This window comes from Dermacentor variabilis, chromosome 9 (assembly GCF_050947875.1).
Source record: "Dermacentor variabilis isolate Ectoservices chromosome 9, ASM5094787v1, whole genome shotgun sequence".
NCBI lineage: Eukaryota > Metazoa > Arthropoda > Arachnida > Ixodida > Ixodidae > Dermacentor > Dermacentor variabilis.
In genome coordinates, this window is record NC_134576.1 from 30,763,565 (window position 1) to 30,784,245 (window position 20,681).

General features: G+C 46.9%; 1 protein-coding gene across 1 annotated transcript in view; it reads right to left on the reverse strand.

The window, feature by feature from the left end:
* Positions 1-20,681, reverse strand: part of LOC142592565 (putative phospholipase B-like 2) — an 88,229-nt gene that overhangs the window by 3,856 nt on the left and 63,692 nt on the right. Inside the window, exons 8-11 of the mRNA XM_075704083.1 lie at positions 18,728-18,820; positions 18,593-18,664; positions 15,709-15,861; positions 9,020-9,179 (exon numbers count right to left, since the gene is read on the reverse strand). Of these exons, the coding sequence (XP_075560198.1) occupies positions 9,020-9,179; positions 15,709-15,861; positions 18,593-18,664; positions 18,728-18,820 (478 nt within the window). The remainder of the gene's footprint in view (positions 1-9,019; positions 9,180-15,708; positions 15,862-18,592; positions 18,665-18,727; positions 18,821-20,681) is intronic.

The window sequence follows — 20,681 nt, forward strand, 5'->3', positions numbered from 1 at the left end:
ATGGATCAAGCAAGCCGTGGAAGCTCATAGCGTGTGTCTGCCAGTAGCAAAGGTGCTTATTGAAGGACCTTTCGGAGCGCTTGAGACGGAGGCGGCAGTGTCATCTATGCTGCCACCCCAGTACCCGTACCTATTTTCAAACAGGTCCGATCACCTCCTGCGCGAGAAGGGGCTTTTGTTTGGTGAAGCTAGTGTTCAGGCCTTAACCAGATCGAAGGTTCGGGAGCTCGCTGCAAAGGCGGTAGTTGCGGGGCCGACGTTATCAAACAACGAAAAAGGGTCAGAGGCGCAGCAAGCTGATATTCAGAGCACGCCCGAACTGAATAAACTTGAGTCTGTAACGTTAAAGGCGCCAGATACTGGAGAGGAAACGCCCGACACGGGAAAGTTAGAAGAGCTATCTACTGATTTGCTCATCGCGCCTACGTCAGACGGACTTGATAGGTTGCTAAAAGTCAGCCGGTCGGCTTTGATAGCCGAGCAAAAAAAGGATGGCAGCCTGGAAAACGTGCGCTGCAAGGTCAAAGAAGGTATCGCCAGGAAAACTGCGCGTTTTGTGGAAAGAGGTGGAGTCCTGTACCGGAAGTATCTAGACCGCAGAGGAGTGGAGTTCGATCAGCTGGTCGTGCCTCAATGCTATCGTCAGGATCTGTTGCGCTTGTCACACGGGGGTTCGTGGTCCGGACACCTAGGAGTTAAGAAAACTAAGGACCGTCTCTTGCAAGAGTACTATTGGCCAGGGTGTTTTCGGGACGCAGACCATTTCGTGAGGACATGTGACACTTGTCAGCGGGTGGGCAAACCAGGGGACAAATCAAGGGCGCCGTTGAAATTGGTACCTATCATAACGGAGCCTTTTAGACGGCTCGTTATTGATACAGTGGGACCTCTGCCGGTAACAGCCACGGGGTACAGACACATTTTGACTGTGATCTGCCCAGCGACAAAGTTCCCTGAAGCAGTGCCGCTTAAAGAACTCAGCTCAGTTGAGATAGTCAATGCACTACTGTCCATAATTGCGCGAGTTGGTTTTCCTGCAGAAATTCAATCAGATCAGGGCACAGTGTTTACTAGCGCTTTGACGACAACTTTTCTCGAAAGGTGTGGGGTAAAGCTGCTACACAGCTCAGTGTACCACCCACAGTCGAATTCCGTTGAGAAGCTCCACTCCGTCATGAAGCGCGTGTTGAGAGCGTTGTGTTTTGAACATCGAACTGACTGGGAGCTGTGTCTGCCTGGGGTGATGTTTGCTTTAAGGACCGCGCCGCATGCGGCTACGGGGTTTTCGCCAGCTGAACTGGTGTACGGTCGCTCGCTTCGGTCTCCGCTTCGCATGCTTCGAGAATCGTGGGAAGGTAGGGGCGACGACCCAGTCGTGGTGGAGTACGTACTTAAGCTCCTCGAACGCTTAAGAAGGGCACAGGAGTTGTCAGGTGAAGCAATGACAAAGGCCCAGCAGAGGGCCAAGGTTTATTATGATCGGACAGCCAGGGCCCGTCGTTTTGAGGTGGGCGATGAGGTCATGATATTGCGCACATCGCTAAACAACAAACTAGACGTGCAGTGGGGAGGGCCCAGCACGAATTGTTCAGAAACTGTCGGACGTTAACTACGTGGTAAGTCTGCCAGGAAAGCGGAAAGCACAGCAAGTTTACCACTGTAATCTGCTCAAACCTTATAGACAAAGGGAAGCAGTGGTGTGCATGATGGTAAACGTTCCTGAAGAGCTTCCGGTCGAGCTTCCGGGACTAGGCTCAGTGACGAACAGGGAAGACACCGGTCAAGTCATTAGTGACCTTATCAGTAAAGCACCGCTGTCGCCCGAGCAGAAAACCGAACTACACCGGCTATTACAAGAGTTTCAAGGTCTGTTCTCTGAGAGGCCTGGTAGGACTTCTGTACTTACTCATGATATAGAACTTACCTCCCCAGAGCCAGTACGATCCAAGGCGTATCGGGTGTCACCCCGCCAGAGCGATATTATGGAGGCTGAGGTAAAGAAAATGCTACAGCTCGGTGTTATTGAGGCAGGTGAGAGTGATTATACCTCCCCTTTGATTTTAGTTGAGGTACCGGGCAAGGAACCTCGTCCTTGCGTCGACTACCGCAGGCTTAATTCCATCACTAAGGATCAAATTTATCAGATCCCTAACATCGAGGAGCGCCTTGAGAAAGTTAGTAGCGCTCAGTTTATTTCCACCCTAGATCTTGTCAGGGGTTATTGGCAGGTTCCACTTACAGAAGAGGCTAGTAGGTATGCGGCGTTCATTTCACCAATGGGAACATTCCGTCCTAAAGTGTTGAGTTTTGGTTTGAAGAACGCGCCATACTGTTTTTCAAGCCTCATGGATAAAGTGTTGCGGGGACAGCAAGAATTCGCTTTACCGTATCTAGACGACGTAGCGATATTCTCCGCATCCTGGTCTGAGCATATGGCACACTTGCGGGCAGTGCTAACCCGCCTGCGCGAAGCGGGCTTGACAGTCAAGGCTCCTAAGTGCCAGTTAGCACAGGCCGAGGTTGTCTACCTCGGTCACGTGATTGGTCAGGGTCGTCGCCGCCCCTCTGAAATAAAAGTGGCCGCTGTGCGAGACATTCCGCAACCGCGCACCAAGACCGATATTCGGTCGTTCTTGGGTGTCGCCGGCTACTATCAGAGGTACATCCCTAGGTACTCTGATATCGCGGCTCCCCTGACGGATGCTCTAAGAAAGACAGAGCCTCAAACAGTCGTCTGGGACGAGACAAAGGAAAGAGCTTTTAGCGCCCTAAAGAGTGCCCTAACAAACCAGCCTGTGCTACGATCGCCAGACTATACAAAAGGGTTCGTTGTTCAGTGCGATGCTAGTGAGCGAGGCATGGGCGTTGTACTGTGCCAACGGGAACAGGGAGAAGTAGAACACCCCGTCCTGTATGCTAGTCGTAAGCTGACCAGTCGTGAGCAGGCGTATAGCGCCACCGAGAAAGAGTGTGCATGTCTCGTGTGGGCCGTTCAGAAATTGTCATGCTATCTAGCCGGCTCGAGGTTTATCATTGAGACGGATCACTGCCCTCTCCAATGGCTGCAGACCATCTCTCCCAAAAATGGCCGCCTCCTGCGCTGGAGCCTCGCTTTACAACAATATTCCTTTGAGGTGCGTTACAAAAAGGGGAGTCTCAACGGTAACGCCGATGGCTTAAGTCGAAGCCCCTAACGTAGGAATCAGCCTCAAAATTGTTGGTTACTGATGTTTTTCTTCCTGGGGCAGGATTTTTTTTTAACATATTGCTTTTGTTTAGTGTTTCAAAGTGATGATATGCTTTCTAGTGCAATTTTCCAATTTGTGGACGCGTTCTGAGTGATGCTAGACTACTGTAAGGAACTAGGCAGTGGTATAAAAAGGGGAAAGAGCCTGGCAGGGCTTAGTGAGGGTTGTGCCGTGCTTGCTGACTGAGCGGTTGAGTTTCAGCGTAGTTCTAACGCTTGCCGGGAACGAGAACAAAAATGTGAACTCTCCCGAAGTCACTTTGCAGTGTCCCGTGCGAACCTGAACGAGAGAACGAGGCCTTCTCTGTGCGCTGCGCTCAAGAAACGTCGAGGGACGCCCGACTTCGGTTATGAGCATCATCGAGCGACATCCCTCCGGACAGCGGATGCAGTCCCCTGTCCATCGGGATCTCCTTCCCCCGGCGGGGCGGTCTGTTGCGTTTCGCCTGCGACACGCGGTTTTGCCGGCGCGACTGCGGCGGGGCGGCAGACATTTTGGCCCGTTCGTCGTCGCCGCAACGCTCCCCGCCAGGTGTTTCCAGGCGCGACTGCGGCGATGCGACCGAAAAGGGTCACCCTCTCCTTCCAGTCATTGTGCCTGAACCAGGCGATACGACAGCAGGGGTCATCCTCCCCTTCCAGTCATTGTGCCCGACCGGCAGCGCTACGACAGTGTGCGTCACCATTAGCCCATTGTACATTCACGTGCTCGTCTATTGAGGGGTTCCTTCTTGCCCTCAACTGCGAGAGTATAAAAACAGCTGCCCCCGGACGCCAAAAGGAGGGCTCCGATTTCTTCTGTTGAGTAAAGTGCTCTCCCGTCTCTCTACTTCGGTCAAACCTGACCGCCAACTCTTTGCGATGTTAAAATAAACAAGTTGTTTTGTTGTTACCAGTCGACTCATGCTTTGCCGGGACCTTCGGATGCTTCCAGTTGTACCCCAGGCCGCCAGGCCAACGCTACCCTTGGGGCTTGCGACCCAGGTACAACCACGGGCGTGAGCGCCGAGTTCCCAACAGATCGTACCAGCGGTGCGATCCAAACAAGGCATGAACCGCACCCACAATATTGTCAGAGTGCTCAAATACAACTTTGGTTTTTTGCAGGCTAGTTGGTTCATACTGCATTCTGTAGTGTAATGTGTAGTGAAATTCTCTAGTGTTGTGGATCGCCTTTTCTCACCTACCTCTGCTTTTTTCATGCCCCTTGCCGTGCGGAATCGCGGTGCGGTACAGAATTGTATAGTGTATTTAGTGTATCGTATAGTGCCCCAAAATAAATCTATGCGGCTTGAGTAAGGGAACACTGTGGCTAAGATGCACATACGTTAAGGACTGATTGATAAGATTTATTGCCCCAATTTAACATAAGGATGGTGAAGTTCACTATGTAGTGGACGCCTTCTGGGTAGTTTGGGCCGGCTTTGGATCAACGATAAGCAACCAGATCTCGGCGTATAAGAGCGCTTGTTATTCCGCCTTATTCAAAAAGCGCTGAAGCCCGAGATCTTTTACTGAGCTGCTTAACGGCATAAGCGCAGATTCATCGCAGTTTTAATTAATATATTGAAAACAGTTTATTTGTTCTCGTTCGATGCGTTCGCTACCAAGTTAAGATGGCGACATTGGACTTTTAACTGCATACTTAGCAGTTCCATAGTACTTTTCTGACAAAAAACACAGAACTTCAGTTTGCTTCTTAACGCAAAGTAATACTGAAAAAAATAAAGGTAACCCCATTCTTGCATTCTTCAGACTTTGTAACAAACATCATGCGAGAGGAACTTCGATAACGACACTACAGCGGCATCAGAATTTGCGCAAAAGAAGCCGCACGCATTGGCGTACGCAGCACAATAAGGTGGTTACGAGCAAATGTCATAGGATCTATGCGATTAAAAACAAAAAAATCAAGAAAGCAAAAGGTCGGGTGCGCGCAGACATTCGGGCGCTTCTTTTTGTCGAGACGGCGCGAGCGCCCTCACGTGATTCTGCTGTAACAACAGCTAGGGACGCGCAAACACCGCCTGCCCTAGCGGGAAGGAGGCTGTCAAGGATATATAATGTCGCTGCCTTTAGTTTTATTCAGATGGCTTAGTGGCAGCAGTATCTGCTTGAGAAGCGGAATTCAGCCAACGCTTATAGTTTCGCACAATAATGTTGCGACAGTAGTATCATGTATCGTAAGATACGCAATATATTCTTTTATGTACCGGAAATGCGGATACTGATACATGTCTTGCCAGAAGTATCAGCGCACAAATAAAAGATACAAAAAAATTATCTAAGCTGCATGTTATCTAAGATACATGTATCTTCGATACTGCCCGGGACAGCTCATTACTTGCAAAAAACATCGGAGCATGAGCTTCATTTTAAAAATAATCACTCAGGCAAGGGCCTTAAGGCCTTCTTCTGCATACGTAGAATACCTTTACTATTGCTTGCCACAGCCCTATTAAATTTTGCTGAGAGGTGCATTGAGGAACTTGGTTCTGTTCGTTTTAGTACTACATGAGAGTTTTCAGAACCACTCACTTTTACAGCGAAGCGGTCTATGGCTGGAATCACGGGATTTATTTGTGTCGTAACGTCGACAGAAAACTATCTTCATGAATGACTCATGCCCCCAGATGCAATGGCTCCTACCTCCGTAAGGCAGAGGCTGCAGGCACTCGGCAAAGTGAATAGTGCACACATTCTTTGAAATCACGCATACAACATACAGAACAGCGTACGTTTCAGTAAAGAACAAGCTCAAAACAAGCACCCGAACCATTGTATGAGCGCATTCGAAGGACAGCTGCTCTTAGAATTGGAAATGGCAACATGAAAAATACTAAACGGCGACATAAACCACGGGACTTGGATTTTTTTTTTCTAGAAGTGTACTTAAGCTTCTATTGATCGTCCGTTCTTGATTGAGCCTCGAAACCCACCCTTAAAGCAATGCCTCTTCCTCTGAGACGGCCGCTAAACCTTCTTTCATAATTTTTTACTGATTTAAAGTAAACGCAATTATCGTTTCGAGAACCCCGAGAATATTTTCTCTGCCGAAATTTGAAGCGCTGTGCGTCATGAGGAAGCCAAAAACGAAGGCATAACAGTGTCATTCCTTTCTGGCGGCTTTTCCGGTGCCTCCATGGGCATCGTCACGCGGGCAGGGTGATACCCATGATGTACAGTAAAATAAATTGTAGTCTTTTTATGCACCAAAACCGTGATCGATTTATGAGGCGCGTCGTAGTGGTACGCGCGCCACCGCCAGGTCTGGTAAAACATGTTCGTTGTTACACCTACGAGGGACGAGCTCGCTAATGTGACACTTGACGAAAGTTGGCTGTGTGTTTTTTTTTTTTTTTTGAAAAAAACGGGGATCTTGTTCATCTTGCTGAACTGATACTTCCGGAAAGGTGCCATTCAGTTGACATGGCACCGATTGTAATCAAAGACGAATAATGGAGGAGCCCTTATTGCGGTTCTCTAAAACATCCCATAGCTTTCACTGCCGTAGTGCCCTTGGGGAGGGTATGGAATGCCAGAAAGAAAGCGCGGTGACCACGTAGTCGTTCATTAAACACACGTAACTTCACTGCTACGGCAAAGTTTTTTTCAAACCCTGGCGGCTGGATGTCCATTGTTGACTGACACACCGCTGCCACGAGACATACTGCCACGAGACAGAAGACATTTGAATTAGGCCAACACTGACGAAGAAGATGTAGAGGTTGATCAGTCTTGCAACTTGTCCAGGAGCCTGGAACCTATCGACCACTAGTCTTTATTCTGTCGCCAATTGGTGGTACAAAGAAAAACGTTGCTTCAAGATCCGCCTCGCAAATTTAGAAAAAAGATTTAAGTGCTCTGGTCTTCGCTCTCCCCAGTGGCAGGATAACAAGGTGTTAGCCACAAGGATATGTTCAACTCTCTGAGTGATTACACTCAAGCTACCAAAACAGTAACTATGGTGATCCAAGTCTTCTTGCAATTTGTATTAAAATTCTGAGTTTCTTTCAACCTAAATTGTCCAGCGAAGCTTATTTTATTTGCTTAAATAGAATCGTCTCATAATCTGGTTCGTACTCTGTACCAAATAGGCATTTCTTCTCAGATGTTTCAACTTTGCCAGTTATCGATTCTTCGCTCCTACAAATATCAGTACTTTCAAAGCCTGTCTCATCTCTATTCGTAGGTACGTGCCAAATCTGTAAGAATAATTATTATTATCATCATCCTCATCATCAACACGGTCACTATCCGCGCCGTCTTGGCTGCCGTTATGCATTTGCAACTTATTTTGTACATATGCGTTTGTCGCCCAATATTAAAACAAGCTATCGAGCTCCAGTAGTTGAGGAGCACATTGTAGAAGATGAGCTGAACACGAGCTGAAGCTGAACTGAACTGAAAGGGACTGACAACCAATTTTCACGGTACCCACTTTCTTTAGTGCGATCGAAAGCTTACCGGCCAGAGCGTCTCGTTATGAAGTAGTAACGCGGAAAACACTGTAGAACATTTTTAATAAGAATTTTTCGATCTGCAGTGACGATGAAGTCGTTCACTGGAAGCATGCTGGAAACTGTGATAAGTGAGCGCGATAGCGATTATAGGCCGACATTAGTGGGAGGCAGGCGATAAGTGCGGCCGTAGGTGTGAGTGGGTGTGAGGGAGCTTTTTCTTTTTTTGTAAAAACGATGTTGCTGCGGTTCATGTTTTCCAAAGTTTTAAGGTATTTCTGCGATAATAGCTACGTGTTTTGCAGTTTCCTGTCCAACTGCTTTGGAATGTGAGTAGTCAAAACGAAACCAAGCACACCGAAAACGAGACGACGCTTTTACACGTGACACATGGTTCGTGTTGCTGTAGCCAAGCGTGCGCCTATTTCCGATGTCGTCTCTCAAAGACCTGAGTGAGCTGGAACAAAGGATTTGAGCTCGCATGCATGCTGAGAATTTAGATCCTTACGAAGTAACACCCGAAGGTCATGCTTCGATGGACGAAAGCGGCAGCGGAGGCGATGCATCCCACTTGCACGATAGACCACCGTCTCCGCCACAAGCAGCGCGCCTGGGGAACGCCTATTGGTAAATGCTGATTCACAGTAGGCCGACCCAACACCGATTTCGGCCTGCCGACTGTCGGCTACAGCGTTTTTTTTTTCCTTCATGTCGGCGCCTCTGTCATACTGTACTGGCACCGACAATCTGCCGACGGTTGGTGGAGAGCTCGGCATCGCTACAGTGTGACAGATGCGGCGACACAAAGGTAAAAAACGCAGCCATTTAGGGCACATCTCGTCGATGGCATCTCGTATCACCGGGAGATCACAAAACTCTGGGTACTTGCAAACTCGTGCTATGCTCGCCTGCGTACAACAGCATGCGCACCGTCATACGTATGGGACGACGCGAGCGCCGCTCGTTAGCGTGGACGTTCTTTTCTTCGTAATACGCAATAACATAAAGTGCAAGTGTCTAATAATATACGAACTCCAATTTTAAGCAATAACTATACTGGAATTAATGACAGTTGACTTACGTACAGTGATCGCTTGACTTCATTTTGAAGTATCAAGGTTTCACCGTCAGGCCTCGCCACATACTGGTTTTTCTGACTTTCTTTGCGAATTTAAAATTATATTTCCTACCTAAATCCCGAACAGCGTGCTGCATTCTATCATTATAAACCAGGGTAATTTCATTTCCATCAACGTCTCACGTTGATGGAAATGTCAGTCCCTTTAAATGTACTCGGCAGGTCATCGCATACCTTCATGTCGATGCCACCGACTGGCCGTGGGTACATTTTTGGAACGTCGTACTTCCCATGCGGGTCCAGCAGGTCGTAGCGGGACGATATGGCGTACACTGGGTTGTACGGCGGAGTGCAGTTGCACTGGGAGAACGGGTCGTGGGTGTAGTCATTGTACCTTCAGGAACAAAAACAAACAAGAGCGTCTTGCAAAGGAGCACGCGCACATCACTATGACAAAAAACTCAGACTGCACAACGCTGACAAAATGACCTCGACAGGTCTTGCCTTTCACTCCATAGAAAGTTGCTTACTTCAATAGGAAACTGGAAATATTTGCCTGGGTGATGGCATAACGTACTACTCCAGGCGGTCAGCGAGATATGTGATACACTCCATGGCCACACACACGTACAAGCACTGCATGCTAAGTGGGTATCAGTGTTTGATTGTGAGACGACAGCCTTCACCATGACCAAGTTCATGCTAAAAGAAATATTGCTAATTCTCGCCTTTAGTTTCATGACTTACTCGTAATGGAGTTCAATTCTTTGAACAATAACGGTGCTTTGGAGGAAGCCGCAGTAATTGGTACCGGATAACTTCTCACCGGGGATCCTGAGACCATCATCTTAGTCTGACACATGGTTGATACAGCCGGGAATTGATTCCGCGACTACGTGATAAACCGCAACCTCGTAAAAACTGAGCCCCCACAGTGGTTGTGCCGCAGTGCGCAGTGCACTTTGAATACCGTGACAACGACACCCGCAGCTGAGAGTTCTGCGTGAAGAAAGAGCTCAACCTTTGCCTCAGTACAACGTTTGTTCGCGCTTGTTTTTAAAGCGAAGCTTTTTCTCTTCTTCGTGGTGGGGCGTTCGTCACCATTTTTTCGCGGGATACATTGTGAATATACATGGACAACTTTTTCCGCTGAGCACGTGTCCAAATAAACCTGCTGCTGGCTGCTGCCAGTTCTATTCACTAGGTACGCACAACCTGGTATGCGCCGCTAAATATGTGCCCATTCTTGGCCGATCCCCTAGAAAGGTCGTTCCAACGTATTTAGATATGAATAAAAAACTAACTACATGAATGACTCAATGAATCAATAAACTATTTTGTGTACGTAGAGATGCAAAGCAGACGCTTAAGACCGTACGCTCTGACGGTGCACAATTGACGGTGCGTCAGGCCTTACATCGTACTTCTTTAATTGTGCATACACCTGTCATCGACATTATTCCTTTGTGAGGCAAACAGCTAACGGCTACGCTATCCGCAACTGCTTCCATGTCGCTAGCTCAAGCGACCTTCACCTCATTAAGGTTACAACATTGCATTGAATGTGCATGATATTCGTTTTCTTTTTTTGCGACACGGCCCCTCTGCGCATGCCTTGAATGACGAGATACATGTTCATTGCCGCAAGCACCACCACCACAGCATAGGAGAAAAGGCACTTTCAGCGCATCGTTTGCCGATCAAGCACGGGCACAAAAGTGCGCATTAGCCATCTCTACATTTCCAACTCTTTGTGCTCGCGGCGATATGAGAGGATACAGGGAAGCCGTGGCACTTCAGGAGTCGTACATGTCAGTTATACAGCTATGCTATGGTTCAGTGCTGTGTTATTTCCCTTTATTTTTTTTATTTTTGTATACTCGTTCGAAGCGTGATGCACGCTGCTTGGATAAACCCTTTGTGTTGCTGCCATAGCCACGATTTTAGCAATGGTGTTTTTGAACATGAGCTATCGGAAAGCGGCCCAAGCACCCCTTGACAGAATTTGTAATGACGTCTTTCTGTGCATCGTGCACTTTACGAATAGAGTGCACAGATACGGAGACATCTTTATGTTCATATACAGCGCTAATTAGTGAGAACGCCTGTGTAAGCATAGGGTGGGCTTAGGTTTCACGCCTTGACAATAGCTGGCGTAGCCAATTGTTTTTGGGGCGTTTCGAGTCATTAATACTGGACTGGTGGCGAGCATAAACTGCGGCACGTGACGCTGGGCGTAATCACATTGCATTACAAAAAGTGCAACTCCAAACTTCAAGTATGCAGCAAAGAAAGAAGCCAGCAAGTGGATTGGTCCTTAGTTTACAGTTATGTTGTAAATAAAACCAGATGAGGGCATTGATGCTTCGCCACCATGAACGAGAGCAGTTTGTGCTAGACGCCGCGGCGATCTTCTTTGCGCATTTACATGTGGCGCAGAGCCTTGCACAGATTGAATGCGGACAAAATGGTTCGAATAACACACATATTGTGACCCGGAATTCCCGTTTGGAAATCGAAGAGCGCGTTCTACTCTGCTTAAAGACGCCAATCGTGCGTTGAACCATGACATTCTTGTGTCCTTTGCAGCTGTCTCCATCGTGCACTGAGAAGATGCATGACGACATCTATTAGCGACCACATTGTTATTATTACAGGAGGCCGAGCAGATGAACAGGTTGGTTTTCCCACTTTTCATCCTTGATCTCACCACATTTCTTGCTCTTTGTGCGCCCTGGCCTGCGCGTTTGAGAATCCATCTAGTAATAGCAGCGAGTTGGCATAACGGTCGAAGCGGGAGCTTCAGCACAAACAATGGTTCTGCATTGCCCCACAGAACGCAGCTGGCGTGGCCCAGTCCCGAAGTGCAATCGTCTCTGCCGAAGTAGCCGTGTACCTGTCGCAGATACAGGACATACCATACAGTACATAGTTATCGCCTACCCCTTCCTCGCTCATAACGCAACTCGTGACCCGTAATGACATCCTGGACGGGTGCGCCGACTGAAGAATGATTCCTTCGAAGAATCGCCTATTATTAGCATCTATTTGCATCCTGCGCCCGATAGCGTTAAAACTATTCCAATCTCCTGACGTCAAATTTCCGTAACGGCCGACGCAACCATCGGGCGGTGACCCTCAGCTTTGTCTGAACAGCCCAATTAAACGCTCTCCTCGGTCATAAGACGTCACTTTTGTTTACTTTCAAAATGAATAAGATTACCTACATTGAGCGGTTTTTCTTATCTAATTCGCTGAAAAGACGCGATGGGCACGCTAAGTGTCGATAGGGCGAGGCAACGCAGCGAATATAGACAACCGGATCAGGAGGGTGGTGCTGGCGTCTGCAAGTGGTCGGCTTCCCGTTAGCTTGCGGTGGTTGGTCGAAAATCACAGCGGCGTGCAACGGAAGGTTAAGAATGCCGCTAAAACGGATCCTCAGCAATGAAAAGTTGGCGTGGCGATGTCGCATACGTGCCGAAAGGGCTCGATAACGTTATACTCCCACGCAAAAAAAATATTATATGCAAATAAATCTATGCCCTCCAGCAGGTGCCAATAGTTTGTGGCTGAGCGATCGGCAAGCAGTCATCTTTTGTTCCTTTCGGAAGGCTCTGGCTATTCATGAGAAAATTCAGTTTCGTTCGGCACATTAATGAATTTTTCACGCGTACACGCCACTTTGGCGGGGTGAGTTTTCGCGGTTTTGTGGCGTCGCGTGACAGGCGAAGCGGGCGCAGCCCGAAAACTTTTGACTAATAGCTACAGGCTAATGCCGAAAAGGCTCCGAGTAAAAAATAATTATTTTCTTGTTCGGGCTATTAATACATAATCAGTGTGTACACATAATATACGGGAAGCTATCGCGGTTTTAGTGACGTCGCGTAACAGGCAGGTGAAGGCGAATTGTGGGTGGTCCGACAATTTTTTACCAATCCCAGAGAGCTGATTGCACAATTGGAAAAGTTTGAAATATCTTTACGTTATGGCGCCCCTATATGCTTGAACCGTGTCGTGCCTAACCGGTAACCTTTATTAGTTTTTGCGGTTCAGGTTCAGTTCCGGTGTAGGCAGGTTCTAAGAATATCGGTTCGGGTTCGGGTTCACTTCCGGCTACGATTGCGGTTCAAGTACACCTTTCGGTTCGGATTAAGGTTCGGTTCGACACCCTGGCATAAAACTCCAACGGTTTTTGTGGTACTATTTCTGACACAGAATCCCAGGACTGCTTCTCGAGATACTTCACCTCACCATAGTAACCCATAGTGAAGTGGCCACCCATCGAGGTGCATTATAAGATATTGTACGCCGTTAAAAGTGCTGCTTTGTACCATCGTGTACCATGGCTACGGCTCCTATTTTTGTGGCTATAGGGCATTTTATTCTTCTCGACTGCTCAAACCAAATCTGCGATAAAGGAAACCTCATTTTTAAACTGTGTCTTAATTCTGGCTACCTGGTGAGCATCAAAATAGTTAACTCTGGAGTTCGGCAGCGATAGCTGCTAGGGATTATTTCATAATGTATTTGGGTCCTTCCCCAACAAATATCCCGTTTACTCGGCGCGAAAATCGTCAAGAATACTTTATTTCTCACAATAAACAAATGGTCTTGCCCTTTAAGCGGGAAGGTGTTAATGGGCAAACATAGCACCCTTTTATAAACCGAAAAGGACGCTAAAATGTTTTCTTGGTTGTTTTCAGCGACTGAGTTGTTGAGCTGTGCAGATTGTTCCGTAACAAGCACCTAGTTCAAACATGCACGGCAATGCTAGACTAACTGATGGGCGTAGCGATGTGACATAAATGTTGGTGAGTTACGGTGGCAATGCGTATACCTATTCGCGACAATACTATCTACGTTTACGCGTGAAAGTACAAGAACCCAGAGACAACAATTGTGTTTTTTACTGGTCATCATCTCCCTTGAATCAGTGGCAAAACTGTCTGCCACTTCACCCGTTTGATTAGAGCAGCTATCACACCGTCCAACTCATGACTGAAACAACAATGAGCCAAAATATTTATCGCAAATGCTCCCGTAAACAGCGGTGGTCCGTGGTTGGGTGGCGCAAAACGTTGTGCAATATGGCATGAAGTATGTAGGCTGTATGAAGTAGCCAAAAATGCACCAGGACTAGTTCGAAAAGAACTTGGCAGTAACCACGTGTTCACAAAGAAGGCAGCAGCCCTAAAAAAATGTAAGTGAACACTCGTAAATCATTGAGCTGCCACGAATGACCGGCTGGGTCATTCGTGGCCAGCGTTGACTCCTGCTTGCCGTGTATGCTAAGGAGACGCCGTCCAGAGCGTGGGGCCATGTTGCTGGCGTCCGCGTGTGCCCCATGTCTCAAGTCTGAGCCCCAGTAGCGGGCGAGCCCAACATGCCTGGCCCACATCAGCATACCCCTGACCACTGCTGGAGCACGTTTCCATATAGCCACATTCCGCAGATGGAATACTGTTTTTCCTTTTTTCTCTTTCTCTCTCTTTCCTTTCTCTTTACCTATTAATTTTCTCTCATGTTCTTTGTTTTATGCTCGCTTGTTTACCCTCGCCTGCGGGTTCTGTTGCCAGAATCGTGGGCCAGGAGTTCCTGATGCTGAATCAAGCCTGCCGTCTACATCTTCTTTACGGGCACTTCCGACCTGACAATTGCTCATATCATTCACACTAGCATCCTGCTTCTTTCTCATTAAACGCTCTCCACGAGGCCCTAGTGCCCTCGCTGACCGACCCTTAGGACATGAGGAGTTACGATGCCTACGTTTTCTTTTCCCAATGGCTTTTATCTTAAGTTATGCACTTTGAGTTTTTTGCAACCCCTCATTTTTTCGTTTTCATCGGATTTAAACCCGTTACTGCTTCTTAATAGGCACGGGTTTCCCCGTTTTTATTTAATTTCATTTCACTGCTTTGGGGACCAGAGGAAATGTTGGGCAAACATACCGGCCAGAACGTTCTGGCGCGATAGCAGGGACCAAAAGCGCAGGAAGGCGCTGCCCCCCTTCGACATCTCCATGCCCCGGGCACGTGCTTAGAAGCTGCTAACAGAGAAGTCAACGAACAGCGTTGGCGTCACCCGTGACCGCGACGGAGTTAAACGCAAATCGGTCGTGTGCATTCAATTCATGCAGATAGATATGTTGCATGACTGTCCGAGAATCCGGCTTTACAACATGCGTCTAACGTCGTGAAGTAACAAGTATTTGGTGAAATTTATTTATTCACTTTATGAGCGATTACCGCATGACCCGTACGTTCATCGCTACGGATGATGCGTTAATGAAGAAGGCAATCACTATCACGCCCTCATCTAAGCCGCTTTTGAGTTTCTCACTTCCACTGCATCTTCCCTAAAGCACACGAAATATAATGGTCAATTCCACTGGCCAATCTAGAGCGGTGTGCAGAATCTGCGAAAAAGCAACGGGCTGACCCAATTCAGATCGCCCAGAGAAAAATAAATATGCTTTGGCAGAGAGCGCAGCGAAAGTTGGGCCCCGCATCCGTCCGCCATATAGCGTTTTCACTTCGGGCTTCAGCAGAAAACCGCCGAGTCACCCGGCTAAACCGGAAGTGACGGGGACGCGTCATAGGGCTTCAGCTGAAATCCGTCGCTCCTAGGCGGATCAACGGTGAGCGCTCCGTCGCGGTGCGAGTTGATCCGAATCTACCAGAGCAAAACGCAAACTTGCTTTTTGATCAACCAGTGCAATTTTATTTTTCTGACACCGAGCAAGAAAACGGGGGGCCGGTCAACCTGTCGAAATTCACTGTAAGGTGCTCAATGTTTTCAGTGTTGGAACGCGGTGCTTTAATTTCACTATGTACGTCACCTGTATTCACGACAGTACTGTTGGCTTATGTATCGTCTGTTCCTCGCCATTGGTAAGAGAAAGTGGCTAGAACGTGTCATATTACCTCATCAGAGCCGTCATGGATTCCACGTCAGTGACGTTCGTGTGGTATCGCCTGAATATGTTTGCCCTCGGTGCCTTGTCGTAGCTGTAGTAATCTCCATACTCTTCCACAAGCTCTGTTTGACCGCTTATCACAAATATGTCTTCGAAGTAGCTGCAAAAAACACAACAAATCAAAATCACACTGGTTATCACCATCATCATCATCATCAGCCAATTTTATGTCCAATGCATGACGAAAGCCTCTCCCTGCGATCCCTAATTACCGCTGTCCTGCGCCAAGCGATATCAAATAGCGCCCGCAAATTTCCTAACTTACTCTACAAAGGATCACATATGTGTCATTGATCAGGTAATCAAGAAATCCGCGAATGCAATCAGCCTCTGTATATGGCTTTCCTAGATTACGAAAAGGCATTTGATTCAGTGGAGATACCGGCAGTCATAGAGGCATTACGTAATCAAGGACTACAGACCACCTACGTAAATATCTTGGAAAATATCTACAGAGATTCCACAGCTACCTTAATTCTGCACAAGAAAAGTAAGAAGATACCTGTCAAGAAAGTGGTCAGAGAAGGAGACAAAATCTCTCCAATGCTACTCACTGAGTGCTTGGAAGAAGTATTCAAGCTATTGAACTGGAAAGGCTTAGGAGTAAGGATCGACGGCGAATATGTCAGCAACCTTCCGTTTGCCGATGACATTGTTCTATTCAGCAACAATGCAGACGAGTTACAACGAATGATTGACGACTTAAACAGAGAGAGTGCAAGAGTGAGGTTGAATATGAATATGCAGAAGACAAAGATAATGATGAATAGCCGAGCAAGGGAACAACAGTTCGGGATCGCCAGTCAGCTTATAGAGTCTATGAGGAGTACGTTTACTTAGGTCAATTAATCACACGGAACCCTGATCCCCCCCCCCCCATGAGAAGCAAATTTACAGAAGAATAAAAATGGGTTGGCTCGCATACGTAGACATTGTCAGCTCCTGACTGGAAGCTTACCATTATCACTGAAAAGGAATGTGCACAATCAGTGAACTTTACCGATGCCGACATATGTGGTAGAGCCTTGGAGAGTGACAAAGAAATTTGAGAACAAGTTAAGGACCGCGCAAAGAGCGATGGAACGAAGAATATTAGGCGTAACGTTATGAGACACAAAGAAAACAATTTGGATCAGAGAGCAAACGGATAGAGCTGATATTCTAATTAACATTAAGAGAAAAAGTATAGCTGCGCAGCTCATGTAATGTGCAGTTTAGATAACCGTTGGACCCTTATGGTTACAAAATGGGTACCAAGAGAAGGGAAGCGCAGTCGAGGACGGCAGAAGACACTGGTCGTACGTAGTTACAATTTGCGTTTATTTATATGCGAGCCGAATACTAATACTCGATCACTGTGTCCTTGTGAATGGGCCAACTTTCACACAAGTGTACGTCATTTTTATTGCAAAGAAAATGTCTCACAATATAACGTTGGTTATTGGAATTTATGCACCATTATTTCTATTTTTTATTTTTACCGTAGAATTACCTACATTTCAGCTAACTCTTTGTAGTTATTTTCGTGTATTCGGTCGCGTTATACTGCTGCTGTTTTCGCTGACTCCTACGTTATTCCTGTATACATATTTCCTTTGTTTAGTATAATTACCTAGCACTTGTTAAGTTATGGTAAGGGCTAGTCAGACTGCTTCAGTGCAGCTTTTTTCTCCTGTCATTCTTTAAGTATGAAACACGACAATATAAATAATTTCAGTTGGTATTCCGGTAAAACACGTTTCTCAGAGAGGGAAAAAAGGCTTCGACAATTCGTTGGGCGTATCCACTAAATAATTAAATGTCTGCTTCGGTACTACAGCACGAAATCATACAATGCTGACTACCGGCGTCCAGTACAAGCTTTCCCAAACTTGCTAGTATTTTGTTAACGGATTGTCACCCGACACAGTATAGCAGTTAACTAGCTATGTGCAGGACGGCTGCAAGCAAGAGGCAAACAAGTGGCTTAGGGGAGCAACATTTGCGCAAGTTCGTAACAGTAGTTATTAAATATGAGCCGCGTGCTGGATAGGAAAAACAGACAAATAGGGCAAACGGTTTGTTGTTTTCTTCCTGCGCGTCTTTCGCCTTCACTGCGCTTCTCAGTTGAAGCTGTGCACGTCACTCGTGGAACTGACGGTGCACGAGCAAGCGCACATAGTTCTCATTCTGAGACCTCCGTATTGCCGCATACTTAAACATTCTCTCTTCTGCAGACTTTATCCCCGTACACAGACACACCGGACGATAAACGTCCGGTGAAGACGCCCGACGCGGGCGTGATCACTTTCGACTGTTAATTCACGGAGCCAACAGGTGCTCGGTTTCAGGCACAAGTGACGGTGCTGTATGGGCGGACAGCCAGAAGTCTCCGCATGGACACTTGCCCCGTGCAAGTAAGATAACAGACAAGAGAGCACAAATTAGGTCACCGCAGGAGTCGTCTTTTCCGGGCGCGGGTCCGGCCGGAATCCTAAACTGCCATGCACAGCCCACACGAGCATGGCCCAACGCCCTATTGCCTAGACTTGATGGGTACCGAGAATATTCGGGCCCGGCGTGGTTGGGCCCGTTAGCCTTTGTGGCTAAAGGAACCACGGTGGAGGTTTGTGTTGATGAAAACATAGCACCCGCACACAGATTCTTAGCAATGATATGGTGAAAGGCGAGCAAGTGCGAAATACAACTTCGTCCCCCATGAACAATCATATGTATTGGCGCAATATTTTTTCGCAAAGTACGAGACTGGAACGTGAAAAACATGTGAAAGTAAGTGCCATTTCATTTGAGAATAATGTCTGCAGAAGGTACAAAATGAAACGAGTACTCACGCGACATTGTAGCTGGGCCAATACGACTTTTTTCGAAGAATGTCACTGACGTCCTTTTGACGCATTATTCCACTGCAATGAAAAAGAAAAGTGCTATATCAAGTTGCACGAGAGATGAGAAGGACGTGTGCTTACGGCATTTGTTCGAGGATCCACAGCGTGTCGTTGACAATAGTAGTTCCAGGCTTGAAGAGCTTGTAGTCGACAACCATCCACTGGTTGTTGTACCTACAAGAGTGGTAAACCTGCTACGTTTTCCGTTCAACATTGGCACGCTGCATGGAGCAATTGCTTAGAAATACGAAAGCGAGAACATATTTCAAGCTCTCCAAACCACGAGCAGTCTCTGCACACGGTGACAATGTCACATGTGAAATTAGATGACCAATAGTTAAAATTAATTTCTTGATTCTGAAGCGAAGGTTAAAAAGACCGCATGTTACGATGACAACTACCCAGGGATTTCTCAAAGTTAGGTAGCACTGCTCAATTGTTCCCTTGCTTCAGCAGTGAACCAGTGGTCATGGTGTTCCTCTGCACAGCATAAACTAGCAGATACCCATTATTAAAGCCTGAAGCCAGGCACGCACATTCTCAGCGTATACGCATCTGCTTGTTTAAAAACCACAGGTGGACACAATCATTCCGAAGATTTCCACTACGACTTCCCCTATCTTAGCTTTTCACATCGGACTCTAAACCTGAACAATTAAACATTCTTCATTCTTTACCATTTTATAGAAAACCAAGGGCTATGCTCCACTTCTGGTAAGTAATTAAAACACTTTAATGAGATGCGAACGCAAATCGTCCCTCTACCCCTCCCCCCAATGAAGAAGAAAGAAGCGCACAACACAGCCTTATATTAAAAGCACTTATAGGTTTCCGTACGTACAATATGATGCTCTGGAATCAACGTCGTTGAACCACGGGTGCACACCACAAAAGCACAGATACGTACGAATGTCTTCTTTATTAAGTTCTCTTCAAAAAAAGAAAAGCTGTATCTAAAACCGGACAAGCATTTTGCGTGAGAGTAATAAGGGGGATGCATATTGTCCAGTATGCGTAGGACAACTGTACCATTTGTACCAGCATCACCTTTCAGGCATTAACATTGTTAACTTCAGGAGTTCTCAGAAAACACATGCGTCTTTAAAAGTCTCAGACACTATAAGTTTCTACTATACAGAGTACTTTAATGTCCGCAGGAGGCTAATAAACGAGCAATACGTGACTGTTCACTATAGTAATTGCAAATACAATGAATAGAGTACTCTGATGTCCTCAATATGTCTTCGCGATAATCTAAAGCATGTATATGGAAAACATTCGCTCATAAATACCTCCATTACTTGTTTCAGCGGCCTCAAAAACGCAAGGAATAAAAAAAAGAATAGTGGAAAATGAAGACCAGTTATACGGACTCTATGCAGTGCGCGAATCAATGTAAGCGAATATTTGTGTTATTTTTGCGTTGACTGACGATAATTCACGGCGATGTTTACAGGTAATGTTTAAGTGCTTCGGCGTTTTAGTGCAAAACGAGAGCGGTGAGTTGGTGTTAAACGTTACCTTGCGTGAAGCACTGCTGTTTGTCTGCGTAGTACACAGAACACACACAGGGGGAGGTGTTTGCATGAGGCGTTGTCGTGCGCCATACTTTCTAACCTCTGAGAAGGTTGAACATTGTCATTGCCTCACATGGCACATCGCATTTGGGCAGAAGTATCATACTTTAGTTATGGTGTTTCACATGCCAAAACCACAGTCGGGCACACCGTAACGGGGGACTACAGATTGATATTCATCACCTGGGGTTCATTTAACGTGCACCTAAATCTAAGACACGAGCGTTTTTGGATTTCGTCCCCGTCGAAATGCGGCTATCACGGTCGGGATCGAACCCTCCACCTCGAGCATCGCTATAGCCGCAAAGCTACCGCGGCGAGCACCGAAGTGTTGATTTGACCTGCGGCCGCTTCCGTAGTGTCGCCTAGAAATTACGGCGCTTTAATACGGCTTTGCGGTTGCGCACTCTCTGTCAGTTGTCCACGTGACAAATTTGCACTTTGTCTTATTTTTCAGA